Consider the following 13,786-nt stretch of genomic DNA (forward strand, 5'->3'; position numbering starts at 1 on the left):
TTATCAATTTCTTTTTGAACCATGACAATTTTCCTCATGATATACTCCCTAATAAACTCCAAGCAACTGATAATTGGCTTATCACGACCCTTCACTATCTTGCTATTCAAACTCTCACACATATTATTCAACACAGCATCACAATGTGCCCTCCCTAATAAAACACAACTGTATTAGATTATATTTAAAAATTATACACTTATAAACATAATATTATATACCTGAGAAGTGGGATCTGGACCAGTGCTTAGGTGGAATAGAATTAAGCCAGTCATATGCTTCACTGTTAGGTTTCTTTAGTTCTTCCATGGCACTGTTGAATTGTGGTATGGTGGTACATGTTGCACATTTCCAAAGACAATCCTTGAATTCCTTGCCCCTCCATTTACGTTTCATGTTCTCATGAAGATGCCTTAGGCAATATCTATGCTCTGCTGCTGGGAAAAGTTTCTCAAGTGCAGGCAATAACCCCTAAATCATCAAAAGAGTGAAGTTGCTTATTGAATTGTAAAACATGCATGTGAAAATGAATGGAGAAATTTATTTACCTTCTGTCTATCTGATATGAAAATGAAGTTGGAGTTTGCATACAAACCAAGATCATCTCCTAAGTTAGTTAAAAACCAGGTCCATGAATTAAAGTTCTCTGCTTCAACAACTGCATATGCCAAAGGGTATGTGCAATTGTTCCCATCTAAACCCTAAATTATCATGTCAAACACAGTAATAAGCAAACAATTAACTATGGTCAAACATTAATCAAATACTAAAATATGATTATGCACATACCACTACTGTCAGGATCATACCATGGTATGGACCCTTCATGAATGCACCATCAAGCCCTAGTAAATCTCTTTTCCCTGCTGCAAATCCACTTTTCAGTGGACCAAGACAAATGTATACTCGTTCAAATACCCTGGTCTCAGATGCATAACATGGTTCACTTTGCACTTGAAGTTTGACTGTGGTGTTTGGATTTCTACTCTGCACCTCTTGTAAGTAGTCTCTTAGACATGAGTACTGAGCAGCAAAATCTCCCCTAATTGATTCCAGGGCTTTTGTTTTCGCCCTATGAACTTTCATGTCTGACAATCCAAGTTGGTATTTCTTCTCAAGCATCTCACGTAATGCTCTAAGTGGTATTTCTGGGTTTGCCTCCACTGTGTCAACAATCTGTTCAGAGAGAAACTTGTAGTTACATGCCCTAATTTTCTTTGTTTGAAGGCACGTATGTTGCTTTTCATAGGTCTTAACAGTCCAGTTAATGTCTTTTTTCCACTTACTCACTAGTAGGACCCATGGGCATTTATGAATAGAACCATCTTTCACTTTCTTTTTCTTTTGACTTGGTCCCACTTTGTCATTACTTTTGCTGGTCCCACCTGTTTCTAATATCCCAAGGTTTGGTATTGTCCCTTTGCAAACCACTCTAATCCTATTTTTGTCATTCTTGACGAAGTCTAACTCCCTTCTACTCTGTATGGAATGAAGATAAATTTGTTGTTTAACTTCCTTGGCTGTGCTAAAAGTCTGGTGGATGTAAAATGGATCTTTGACAGCAGCTGCTTCATTCTTATGTGCTCTTCGTAAATCTCTTATCTTCTTCCTTTTTTTACTAGCTTCACCCTCATCTGATGAAGATGCAGATACAAATTCTTCAGTGTTTATAACCTCTAATTCTTCATCACCTTCTACTGCTTCATCTCGATCATCAGGAAAACTTCCAACCCACTCCACCTCTATGTCAATTTTAAGGTGAAAGTTCTTCATATCAACCTCTGGATCATCTAACAAATTATCTTCATCAACTATGTAATCGCTATCTTGACTGTATTCACTATCTTCAGTGTCATCACTATCATGACTGTCTTTACTAGCTTGACTGTCTTCACCTGCTTTTTCACTATTTGGTTCATCTTGTTCCATAGGAGTCCCACCAAAAGGTTCAGACCATTCAAATGTATCATCCCAACCATCAACATTAGGACATGTGCTTCCTATCATTGGTTCAGTCAAAGGGCTTTCAATTCTTGGTATATAGGCAGGGGTTGACTCAACTGTTTCACTCAATGTAACAAGGGGTTGTTCCAAGGTTGTTTCAAGTAATGTACTAGGGGGTTCGTCCATAGTTTCTACATTCTCAAAAACAGGGGCTTCTTCACTAGGACAATCCCCTGAATTTGACCAGGTCAATAACAAGCTTTTACGACAAAGGGACTCAGGAATTTCGTGTATCTTTATCTTTGCAGGGTTTGGGGACATTTGATACGTATGGAGCTTGGTTTCCCAAAACTCTGTATACACTTCTATCACCTTGTGTTCATACACGTATGACCTAAAGTGGTTTATATCTTCATCACAACCCAAAGCATACAACCCAAAATCTAAATCCCAGGTTGGTCGTTTGAAATGATAATAAATACTTTTACCTGGTTCCACACAACCAAGCAATTCCATTATCTCGTCCATATCATGCACCGAGAACAAGTCACTATCAATGCCATCAATATATTTCATCTTCCCCTTTATGTATTTACAGCCTGGAAACTTCGTAAAAACTCCACCATAGTTCAATCGTATCGAGAACATACATGGATTGTCAGCTGCGAACCCAAAAAAAAATTACGTTTTAGGAACGTATAATGGATGATCAACTGAAAATGTAGAAAATTTTACCGTATGAGCTTTGGAGATTGTATTCCTCCCATTCTTGCCTAATCCTCCAGTTCACCATCGTAGAAAACTAGGGTTTTCTCGTGCAATGCTAAGGGTCGACGGAGGATGAAATCAGAAATGATCGGTTATCGAAGTCGCGCCATACTGGTTCATGTATACAAACCTGAAAAGACGAAAATGCCCCTGCGTGCAAGGCACGTGGGTAGCTTAAACGGAAGAAGTTAACAGTTAACGTGCATAGGGACTAACCATGCAAGATAAATAACAACGAGGGACTGCACGAGTTAAATTTTGGAAATAGGAACTACACATGCATTCTGGCATGTGCACGAGGGACGTGTAATTTACCCTTTAAAAAAATGCTCCCTATTATGATGAAATTAAATAATATAAGTTGAAGTATATCGTTGTTCACTTGTTCAATATAGACAATGATACAACACAATCCGTGAAGGTGCCTTTGTTCAGATACTTATGAAGGTTTTTGCTAATATTACAAAAACTAATATACCAAATTATAAACATACCCAACACCACTTTCTACAAAATCATTTCATCACAAGCAACCAATTCTCCCAAATAGACAGTTCTGACCTCCATGAAAATGACATCAACAATAAGATGCCTAACAATGGCGACAAACCAAATGGGTACGATTTGGTGTACAAGATTCGAGAATGTACGAATTTGGGTCTGTACAACAGTGGCCAACAGCTTCACTCCCACGTTTTGAGATACGGGTTCAACTCCGATGTATTCGTTTCATCAGCCCTCATCAATTTCTACGTTAAACTGGATCTAGTGGAAGATGCACATAAACTGTTTGATGAAATTCCTGAACCAGGTTTAGTTGCTTGGAACTCATTGATCACTGGATATGTTCGTTCTGGGAAGTCCCGTATTGGTTTACATCTGTTTCTTCAGCTACAAAAGTCGACAATTTCTTCAGATTCATACTCGTTTACTGCTATTCTACCCGCTTGTGGACAGCTACATTTAGTACAATTAGGCAAATCGATTCACTCTAAAGTTATCAAATTTGGCATCCAACAAAACGCTTTCATAGCAAATTGTTTGATCGATATGTATGGAAAATGCAATCATGTAGAAGATGCAATCAATATTTTCGATGAAACATGTTTCAAAGATACATTTTCTTGGAACTCGGTAATCGCTTCGTGTGCTAGAAACCAAAGAATCGAACAAGCATTTCACTTTTTGCATCAAATGCCAAACCCCGACACAATATCATACAACGAAATCATCAATGGAATCGCACAATTCGGAAACATACAACACGCGATCGAGATTCTATCAACGATTCCAAACCCTAATTCCTCTTCATGGAATTCAATTCTAACAAGTTATGTAAACCGAAATCGTCCAAGAAACGCGATTGAATTCTTCTCCAACATGCATTCGAACAACATAAAAATGGATGAATTCACATTTTCAAGCATTTTAAGTGGTGTAGCGCGTCTTGGTACTCTCACATGGGGGATTTTGATCCATTGTTGTGTTGTGAAACACGGTTTAGATGAATCGGTAGTTATCGGGAGCAGTTTGATCGATATGTACGCGAAATGTGGGTTTGTAAACACCGCGGAGTTTTTGTTTGAATTGTTACCCGATAAAAACTTGGTGACATGGAACACGATGATATCAGGATACGCGCATAACGAGAAATCCACCAAAGTGTTTGAATTTTTTGAGAGACTGAAAGATGTGAAAGATTTAAAACCAGACGGGATCACGTTTTTGAATGTGTTATTGGCTTGTTGGCATGATAAGGCATCGTTGAAAGTTGCAAATCGATACTTTGAATCGATGATTTATGATTATAAGATTGATCCAACGGTTGAGCATTGTAGTTGTTTGATTAAGGTTATGGGTTGTGAAGGGGAGATTTGGAGAGCTGAGGGGGTGATAAAGCGGTTAGGGTTTGAGTCGAGCGGGGAGGTGTGGAGGGCGCTGTTGGCGGCTTGTGGTGGTTGTGGGGATTTGGAGGTGGCGGAGATGGCGGCTAGGAAGGTGATTGATCTTGGAGGCGATATGGAGTTTGTTTATGTTATGATGTCGAATATTTATGCCCAATTTGGGAAGTGGGAAGATGCGAGAGTAGTGAGGAAGGTGATGAGAGACAATAATGTGATAAAAGAGGCTGGTTTTAGTTGGATTGACATTTAAGTTTTAATTTAAATAATGTATTTCCATTGATTTTTTTATTACTTCATTTTATACTACCAAATCATAACATATACACGTAGCTACTATTAGTAAAAAAATAAAGTAGAGAAACAAAGTCAAAACACATGCAACATAATTGAAAGTAGAACTAAAGAAGAATATGAAAAGACAGTGAATAACTTCACAAAATCATAACTCAAACTGAATTTGTTTGTGCTATTTTGTAATGTTTGAAGCATCTTTTTATGAATTACAAAACAATGAGGATGAATTACAGAACCTGTCTTCTTGTTTTCTCAATCCAAATGTCTGCTAACATGTCACCTTGGAACAGATAAACCCAGCTCTAATCCAAACAAATAAAACCCATATCAGATAATACTCTTTCTTCTACTTTAATTCAGTAAAAAAACATCATGCAAAAAAAACTTTCTATCTAAATGGTTTTTTTTTTTTACTTCCTAATAAAAAGTTTATATATAAATGATCCAAGTAGTAAAGTTGCATCTTATTATCATCATGAAGCAAAGCCCACCTCTAGAAACAGCATAATCTATCACGTTCCATCAAATTCATCTGAGGAAAACGAGAATAATCTCATGTTACTTAAATTGTTTGTAGATTTAATTTAAATTAGTTCCAGAATTGGAAATCAGTCACACTCTGTATAGTGTATAGTTTACAAGCCAAATAAAACAAGCAATGAAAAATAGAGTAATGGTTTTGGGAAACATTAAATGCATCATATACTAAAGAAAATCCGAGTAAAATTCCTTGGTATTATCATCATGATGCGGGCCCACCTCTACACACAGCAAATTCAATCACGATCCATCAAATGCATCTGGGAAAATGAAAATTCTTGTTACTTTTATACTCTAGTTTCAGCTATATGCAACAAGTTAGACTCACAGCTTTCACTAATCATTCACAAATCTTCATATTTCAGCAATTTTCTATATTGTTATATTTGATAAAATTAGGTCTGATTTTATAAGCCTAAAAGTTTTAAGATGACAGAGGACTCATACTTGATATGATGACAGATCTTGTATATCTTTATGCAATGAGAAACTCATGTGCCTGCATTAACCAAACTTCCAGTCAGATCTAAACTAGGTGTGGTCTTTGAAGATTTTAATTACTTGTTTTTACTTTTTATATGATATGCAAGTGTTTATGTTCCTAATTGAATATCTAAACAAGATCCTTATTTACAATAACAAAACAGTTTAAAGACATGTTGGCATGAAAATGAAAGAATTCACCTCTACAAGAAAACAGTAGAAGAATTAAACAAGATATGAATGAACACATAAGGCTTGTATTTGTATATCACATGGGAGAAGTTGTGACTCACAGTCAAATAACAAAAAACATATTAGAGGCCAGGAGAGGTACGGCAGAGTGTACCCTGTGAAAGAGATCTGCAACTCCTTGAAGTTGTGCTCAGGCAGGATGTCAATCTTGCTGCAGCGACTGCATTATGTAGGGGTAACAGAGATTGAACACCTCCGAGTTCTGATGGACACCTATCAGATACAGTATTGAAAATTCGTTAATATGTTATGAAACTTCTCAAGGTTTCTTAGCTGTATACAGTAAATTCAACAATAAAATGGTGCGATTCCTGATTAAAAGACAAAAGGAACACATACTACCGAAAATTCAACTTCCTGTTTTTGAATCGTACTTGTATCAGTTGTAAATCGTAAATTGACATCAGATGGATCTTTGTTTTAGAAAGAAAACACGTACCTTGACACTGAGAAGCGAGGAACCGGTGAGGTGGTAGACCTGGTTGGAAGAGGAAATTTTGGAGACGAAGGGGCAGATTTGGGCATGGAAGCCGTCTTGAAAGCGGATTTGAGATTTGCAATTGAAGATTTGTTCATGAATCTGCTGCATCTTGAAGCCATTGGCAATACCGCGGGATCGGAGATCTGATGGAAAATGTAAAAAATATCCAATCCAAATCAATCCAATTTTGATGGTCTGATAGGGTTTAGGGTTTTAGGGCAAGCGACAGTTAAACAATCGGGTCGTGTCCCATGTGGTTGAGTTACATGTTACCCGGATAAAATTTCACCCGGGCTGCTACCCGATTCTTTCACCTAAAAGAAAATGAACATTTTTTTTTTTTTTTTTTATAAAGGGTATTTAAAAAAGAGTCTTACGACATATTCCTTTTATCAATTTGACTATTGAAATTTATTAATCTTGATTAAATTATTTTATTACTTTTAGATACTTACATTCACATATTTGTTGGGTTCTACAACCACCTATTATCGACGTACCAAAGTGTTCCAAAGCCCTTGGTTTTTAAGGGTTTCTCCATATTTAGAGATTTTAATTTATGGATTAGGGCATACTTTTCAGCCTCCAATCCTTGGACACGAAACTGTAGCCTCCATGCATTAGGGGTGTCAATTTATGATACGACACGACAAAAATACACGACACGAAACGAAATCAAAATTCGAATTCGTTTTCGTGTCGTGTTCGTGTCAAGTTTAAAAAACACGATGTCGTGTCGTGTCGTGTCCGTGTTTACAAATCCACACGAAATTGACACGATTGAGCATGTATTTATCGTGTTTTCGTGTTTGGCGTTTTTATCGTGTTATATATGATTAAATATGAATTAAATAAAATAATAGTTATGTAATATTATCTTTGTCATGTCGTGTCGTGTTGTCGTTTTTTAATTGGTTCGTTTTCGTGTTAGTGAAAAAAAAACACGACATCGTGTCGTGTCGTGTTCGTGTTACAAAAAACATTATCGTGTCGTGTCGTGTCAGACAAAAACACGACACGACGGTCCGATTTGACAGGCCTACCATGCATGATTGAGAGCTTGTTTGCTTGATTTTGGGCTTGTTCTTTAGACTTTGGTGAAGCTTGAGGAATGAGGGAATTCATTTTGGTGCAAGGAAGCATGAAGCAAGTTTGGATCCAATATCTTCTTCATATTTCTTAACTATTTTAGGCATAAAGTTCATACCTTAGACATTTCTTCTTCTAGTTTCAAGTTTGAGATCATTTTTGAATGATTTTGGTCCCTTCCATGGATGTTATTGGAGTTTGAGAAAGTTCAGAGCTTATTATGGCCCCCTAATGGTCTATAAGCTTCTGATGATTGAGAAATAATGCATGCTTGGAGTCACCTTGTGTCTATGCACAAAATTTTTGTCCTATTAAGTACTTAATAGTGTCACACCCCCAAACCAAGGATGGCGGAAACGTCCGGGGCAGGGGCGGACGCAGGAATTAGTAGTAGGGGTTGCACAAAAAAAAAATTCTGGTCAAACATAATATAGAACGTTAACAAAAATCCGGTCAAACATAATATAAACCATCTAATACAAATTTTTTTTCTGATTAAACATTATATAACAACTATCTATTATAATTTAAATTTGTCCTCTTCGTGCAGACATCTTTTGAAACCGCTCCATTACTTTTTCATCCTCAACTTTCGTAAGTGCTTCCGTCTCGACATTACAAAGCAATGCGTCGTTCAAAAATTCATCGCCAATTTTGTTACGCAAGTCTGTCTTCAAGAGCTTCAACTTTGAAAAACATCTTTCTACACTTGCGGTCGCTACGGGTAATATTAAAGCCAACTTTAAAAGCTTATAAACCAAAGGATAAGACCGATGCTTCCCTGTACTAACCATCAAACGAGAAAGGTCGGAAATTCCTTTCAAACTAGTGAAACGCTCATCTTTGATGCAAGAGTGATAAAATATCTCAAGTTGCCCTTCGAGGTCTATCATATCTGAATCATCAAAATCATACTTGTATAACTTACCCAACTTCAATAACTTTGATTTGTCAAATTGTGCAAATGAATCACAAGGGCTCAAAGCACCCATGTATTCTAGTAATTGGGTGCTTGTTTCACTAAATCGATCCCGATATTCTATAAGTTGCATATCTACCACTGTGTTGAAGATTTCAACCTCAAAATGAAACTTATTAGTCTTTGTAGTCCTACGGTTTCTCGCACCAATATACAACTCTTCCATATCTAAAGTTTCAATTTCGTGTGTTTGACAAAAAGAGGATACTTTTGGCAAAATGCTAGCAAACCCTATGTTTCTAAAAGACTGCAATGCCTCCATTGTCCCTCTAACCATCGAAGCCGCTTCCAAAATGTATAGATCTTTTCTTTGAAGTTGCTTTGACAATGTACCCGTGAGGTGTAAAATATCATACATCATATGTAAGTAAAACACGAACTCATATGATTTAAAATATGTTAAGATTCCAGATGCTTGTTGATGGTTTGCCAATGACCCTCCCTCATCTTTCACAAAATCTAAAACTACAAGAACATTTGCAAACAACTTCATCAAACTTGTGAGTGTGTTGAAATGTGAACCCCATCTTGTTTCTCCCGCTCGAACAAGTGTAGTCTCTTGATTTAACCCTCTTCCTGTTTCAAGATCACCACTACACAAGCCTTTTTGCACCCTTTCTCTTGCTTGCTCTCGTAGTAAGTCTTTTCTTTTACACGAGGCACAAACAACATTAACCACCAACGAAATTTGCTCAAAAAAGTCACTAACACCATCATGCTTCTTTGCTACAGCCAGAACTACTAGTTGAAGTTGGTGTGCAAAGCAATGTACATAAAAAGCCGTGTCATTCTCTTGTAATATCAAAGCTTTCAAACCATTGAATTCCCCTCGCATATTGCTAGCCCCATCGTAACCTTGTCCTCTTATCTATTAAAATTTAAAACAATTAATATATATATATATATATATATATATATATATATATATATATATATAATTAAATTGAAAAAAAAAAAAGTAAAGAATAAATTACCTAACTAAAACTCAACTTATTACTTGTAAGTACTTCATTTATGGCGTTTTTGAGGGTTAAAGAAGATGTATCCTTCACGTGCACTATTCCTATGAATCTTTCTTTCACAAAGCCAAGACTATCGACATAACGCAAAACAATAGCCATTTGTTCCTTTTTTGAAACATCACTAGATTCATCAACTAGTAAAGCAAAAACATCTTGACCAATCTCTTCACGAATACTCAAAAGTACTTCTTGTGCAAAACATTGCACAAGTTCTTTTTGAATTTTAGGGGAAATTAGTTGATTGTTTTTAGGAGCATTTTCAAAAGTATTGTTGAAAATCTCTTCACTAGTCTCTCGAATGGCTTTTAACACTTCAATGTAAAGCCCTCTATTTTCCGAGTTAACCGACTCGTCATGACCACGAAACGGTAAACCGGTTTTTAATAAAAGTCTAACAACAATAATAGAAACACGTAATCGAGCTTTATATTTATTGTCCTCCGCTTCGGTTTGCCTCCTCAAGACTACATTAATTGTTTGTTTTTCCCTCATTAAAAACTCACACTTTTCTCTTGCTTTGTTGTGAAAACTATCAACACCACCCACATGAGTCCGAAATGCATCTTTTTTATTCCAAGTATCAAAACCTTGGGAAACAAATGCATCTCTCCCTCCTTTTTGTCCCATGAGGTCCCCACACAAATAACAATATAAACAATATGCACAATTCGTTTTCACACTATATTCCAACCAATCAAAGTCATTAAACCATGAAGGAACGAATCTTCTAAATCTATCACCTATTTTTTTTTTTAGGAAAATTATGTGCCCTTACTTGACACGGTCCTTGAAGAAAATATGCTCTTCTTACATCATCTCTTATATTTGAATTGTAACTTGTAATCAATGGCCTATCCGCCGGGTCCTTTGGAAGATCTTTCAAGTCAACGTTATCATTAGGTTGGTTAGAACATGGTGTTTGTGGAGTTGGATTAGAAACCGAAGGGATTGAATGATTGGTGATTGGTGTTTGTGGAGTTGCATTAGGATTAGAAACGGAAGGAATTGATTGATTGGTGATTGGTATTTGGGAACATTCTTCACCGCTTTCATTAGGATTAAGTCTTTGTCTTTTGGTAAAAAAAACCACGTAGTTTAACCTACAAAAATATAACAATTACACCTAATCAAACAATAAAACAAGTTGCTTTCACCTAATCAAACAAAAATTCAATAAAAACTTAACAATTACACCTAATCAAACAATGACTTCAATAAAACAAGTTGCTTTCACCTAATCAAACAAAAATTCAATAAAAACTTAACAATTACAACTAATCAAACAATGACTTCAATAAAACAAGTTGTTTTCACCTAATCAAACAAAAATTCAATAAAAACATAACAATTACACCTAATCAAACAATGACTTCAATAAGACAAGTTGCTTTCACCTAATCAAACAATCAATTCAATAAAAAACATATGAATTTCACCTAATCAAACAATCAATTCAATAAAAAAAACATAGCAATATATGAATATAACCTAATCAAACAATATAACTTCAACAAAACAAATCAATTTCACCCAAGTCAATCAATAACTTTAAAAAACATATCAATTTCAAATATCTAAATGAATTGGTAAATGGTAATTGGTAAAACTTACTTGCTTCATTGTAGAAATTGAAAGAAGACAGTTAGACTTAGACAGAAGTTGATTGATACTATTGTTGACAACTGCTTCAAGAAATCGATCAAGATTCAAGGCAAACAACAAAATCGATTTTGGGCTGTGATTCACGATCAAGAAGACAGAATTAGGCTGTGACTCGATAGAATATAGAAGTCATCCAGATTCCAGGGGCGATTGACATTGATTAGGCAATCGATTGGAGCCAAGAAGTTGAGTCGACGTCTGGAGATCGACTGGAGGCAACGATCGGTTTTTTTTTTTTTTTTTTTTGCTTGTACCGATCATCAATTAGAAACTCAAATAATTAGGATGGGCTATCTTTTTTACAAGCAATTAGCCCAATTGCTAATTTATCCACTTAAGTTTTATTTTGAGCTTTGGGTAATTGGACTATTAGATAATAATCGATTAAAACATTGGATTATGGGCTCATTATTATTTTTTTTCGTTTGGTAATTCCCGATAGAGTGACAATTTTTTTATGTAGTTGCATAATTTTTTTAGTAGTTGCACGATTTTTTTACGTAGTGGCACAATAGGTAAAAATTTAAAAAAATAAATAAATTTTTTTCTACTACGTACGCGGAAGCTAGGTGTTGTCGGTGCCACACCGGGCACCTAGCTAGGACCGCCCCTGGTCCGGGGGTGGCGGACTTCATGTATAGTATCATAACAACAAGTACAATAGTGATCAAAGCAATACAACCAATCATAATTATAATTAGAAAAGAATTACATGGTTGCAAGTGTTACATATTTCAAAATGATTGATTACAACATGATGTAAAAATGGTTGTTCAACGTCGTAGCGTTCCATCCTCAAAAGCTTGTGGTTACTTGGGTTCGTTGATTTCCTGAGAATACAAGTAGTTTTGAAAAAGTATCAACAATTAAGTTGGTGAGTTCATAAGCTTTTTAGATGAAGAGTTTGAAAAACAATCTTTGTAATGAGTTGTGTGTTACCAAAAAAAAATCCAATATTTTCCTTACAAAAGTGATGTGTAGTCTTTAATTCCAAGACCGAAAGTTTACAAGTAATATCCATACTTATTGATACAAAAGGTGATTTTAAATCGACATAAAATCCTTTTTAGTTTGAGAAAATCCACGTAAACTTTCTGTGTTTTTAACTCCATATGTGAGTCGATATAACCATACTATGACTAATGAACCTGCCACGGCGTTTCTCAGGCATCAAAATGTTAAATGACATTTGTCACCCCAGACCTTCCGGTCTAGCTGTTACATGTAGCTCAGGTGTGGGTTTGTCAAACCCAATATAGATCTATACACAACTATCACGTTCTCTCTACAAGAGACTCTGGTTATAACTACCAGGAAATTTTAACCCGTACTCTAAGAGTACTGAGAAGAATGTCTCACAATTTACGTTAACAAGTTTATGTGTAGTGTGCGTAAGTGTACAACTTTTTTCTGTGGGAATAAAACCTTCCGAAATGTGTTTGTTGTGTTAATGGAAACATAAACTATACCCATTATAGCTTAACAAAAACGTTTGGTAATGGTATAAATCTTCTTAGTATATGATGTAGACCTTTATAATGATGTAAAAGACATGTAATATAACCAAAATATATTTATATATGATAATACACACCTTGCTCAGCAAGTTACAATGTGTAAATGAGTTATCAACCATTTGCTAGTCTTATCTTTTTTGTTCTTGTTCTTGGAATAATTATAGAAAAATCATACAGAGTCAAAAACTTATTTTTTTAAATTCTGAGAGCTTAGAAATTATGTCTAGTTTGTTCATAATTTTTATCATGATTTTTAGAAGTTCATAACTAGTGTGAAAACGTTCATATTCAAAGATTGGTCCGAATTCGTTGCTACAGTGATAGGTAGTTTTGTAAAAATCACCAAAGATTGTAGAAAAATCGTGTGAATATGTGCAAGTAGTCATTTTAAAGGTATAAACCTGAACTATTCGCATCTAATACAGTTTTGAATACTAAAAAGTTTAAGATGTTCAAAACAGTCCGTGAATAAACATTAACTTTTCTTTTGAAAGCTAATGATTGATTTTAGTTAAGTTTTTGGTGTTTTAACTTGTATTCCCACCCCCCCCCCCCCCCCATTAAAACTTAAGAACAAACATGGATGAAAAGATAGGGGTATGAACTCACCTTGTGTGGTTTTAGTAGATGGATGATGAGGAAAGGAAGTGTTCAACTCAAGAACACTTTAGAAGATGCTTGAAGATTCGAAGATCTAGCACAAATATGATGATGTTGGTGCAAGATATCCATGATTTAAGTAGAAAGAAAGAGGAATAATCATGTGAGGAGTGATATTACTTACTAGGAGTAGATGAAGAACTTGTGATCAGCCTTGAATTTTCGAGATTAGAGAGGGATACTGAGAGAGA

General features: G+C 35.5%; 4 protein-coding genes across 22 annotated transcripts; 1 reads left to right on the forward strand and 3 right to left on the reverse strand.

The window, feature by feature from the left end:
• Positions 1 to 3,122: 3,122 nt before the first annotated feature.
• LOC145000955 (Pentatricopeptide repeat (PPR) superfamily protein) lies at positions 3,123 to 4,904 on the forward strand. Its single transcript, XM_078960257.1, has one exon. It carries the CDS (start codon positions 3,154 to 3,156, stop codon positions 4,864 to 4,866), a length of 1,713 nt encoding a protein of 570 aa, XP_078816383.1. The 5' UTR covers positions 3,123 to 3,153; the 3' UTR covers positions 4,867 to 4,904.
• An 88-nt stretch (positions 4,905 to 4,992) lies between these two features.
• Positions 4,993 to 6,907, reverse strand: LOC145000957 (protein NONRESPONDING TO OXYLIPINS 2, mitochondrial-like). Of its 19 annotated transcripts, none has more exons than XR_013661429.1 (5): positions 6,625 to 6,907; positions 6,280 to 6,398; positions 5,670 to 5,710; positions 5,402 to 5,442; positions 4,993 to 5,212 (listed from the first exon to the last, which is right to left on the reverse strand). XR_013661429.1 is itself a non-coding variant. In XM_078960264.1 (4 exons), the coding sequence occupies exons 1-3, from the start codon at positions 6,783 to 6,785 to the stop codon at positions 5,691 to 5,693; spliced, it is 300 nt and encodes a 99-aa protein (XP_078816390.1). In that variant the 5' UTR covers positions 6,786 to 6,907; the 3' UTR covers positions 4,993 to 5,212; positions 5,670 to 5,690. The 19 variants fall into 19 exon arrangements, 8 of the variants coding, with proteins under 8 accessions (XP_078816390.1, XP_078816388.1, XP_078816392.1 ...); XR_013661427.1 differs by lacking the exon at positions 5,670 to 5,710 and adding an exon at positions 5,898 to 5,949 and having other exon boundaries at positions 6,227 to 6,398; XR_013661426.1 differs by lacking the exon at positions 5,402 to 5,442 and adding an exon at positions 5,898 to 5,949 and having other exon boundaries at positions 6,227 to 6,398.
• Positions 6,908 to 8,282: 1,375 nt separating this feature from the next.
• Positions 8,283 to 9,569, reverse strand: LOC145002990 (uncharacterized). Its single transcript, XM_078962158.1, has one exon. The coding sequence runs from the start codon at positions 9,567 to 9,569 to the stop codon at positions 8,283 to 8,285; it is 1,287 nt and encodes a 428-aa protein (XP_078818284.1).
• Positions 9,570 to 9,708: 139 nt separating this feature from the next.
• On the reverse strand, positions 9,709 to 12,607 carry LOC145002991 (uncharacterized). Its single transcript, XM_078962159.1, has 3 exons — positions 12,567 to 12,607; positions 10,594 to 10,856; positions 9,709 to 10,496 (listed from the first exon to the last, which is right to left on the reverse strand). The coding sequence occupies exons 1-3, from the start codon at positions 12,605 to 12,607 to the stop codon at positions 9,709 to 9,711; spliced, it is 1,092 nt and encodes a 363-aa protein (XP_078818285.1).
• Between the last annotated feature and the right edge of the window lie 1,179 nt (positions 12,608 to 13,786).

This window comes from Lactuca saligna, chromosome 6, assembly GCF_052625555.1.
Source record: "Lactuca saligna cultivar CGN05327 chromosome 6, ASM5262555v1, whole genome shotgun sequence".
Classification (NCBI taxonomy): Eukaryota; Viridiplantae; Streptophyta; class Magnoliopsida; order Asterales; family Asteraceae; genus Lactuca; species Lactuca saligna.

Bases quoted from the DNA above. Each gene is read 5' to 3' on its own strand.
- LOC145000955 (XM_078960257.1), top strand. From the start codon at position 3,154: ATGAAGGTTTTTGCTAATATTACAAAAACTAATATACCAAATTATAAA.
- LOC145000957 (XM_078960259.1), bottom strand. From the start codon at position 6,785: ATGGCTTCAAGATGCAGCAGATTCATGAACAAATCTTCAATTGCAAAT. The intron at 6,399-6,624 runs GTACGTGTTTTC...TGTATCTGATAG, and splicing joins CCTCGCTTCTCAGTGTCAAG to GTGTCCATCAGAACTCGGAG.
- LOC145002990 (XM_078962158.1), bottom strand. From the start codon at position 9,569: ATGCGAGGGGAATTCAATGGTTTGAAAGCTTTGATATTACAAGAGAAT.
- LOC145002991 (XM_078962159.1), bottom strand. From the start codon at position 12,607: ATGTCATTTAACATTTTGATGCCTGAGAAACGCCGTGGCAG. The intron at 10,857-12,566 runs GTTCATTAGTCA...ATATTTTTGTAG, and splicing joins CCTGAGAAACGCCGTGGCAG to GTTAAACTACGTGGTTTTTT. The intron at 10,497-10,593 runs GTTACAATTCAA...AAAAAAAAATAG, and splicing joins GGATAGGCCATTGATTACAA to GTGATAGATTTAGAAGATTC.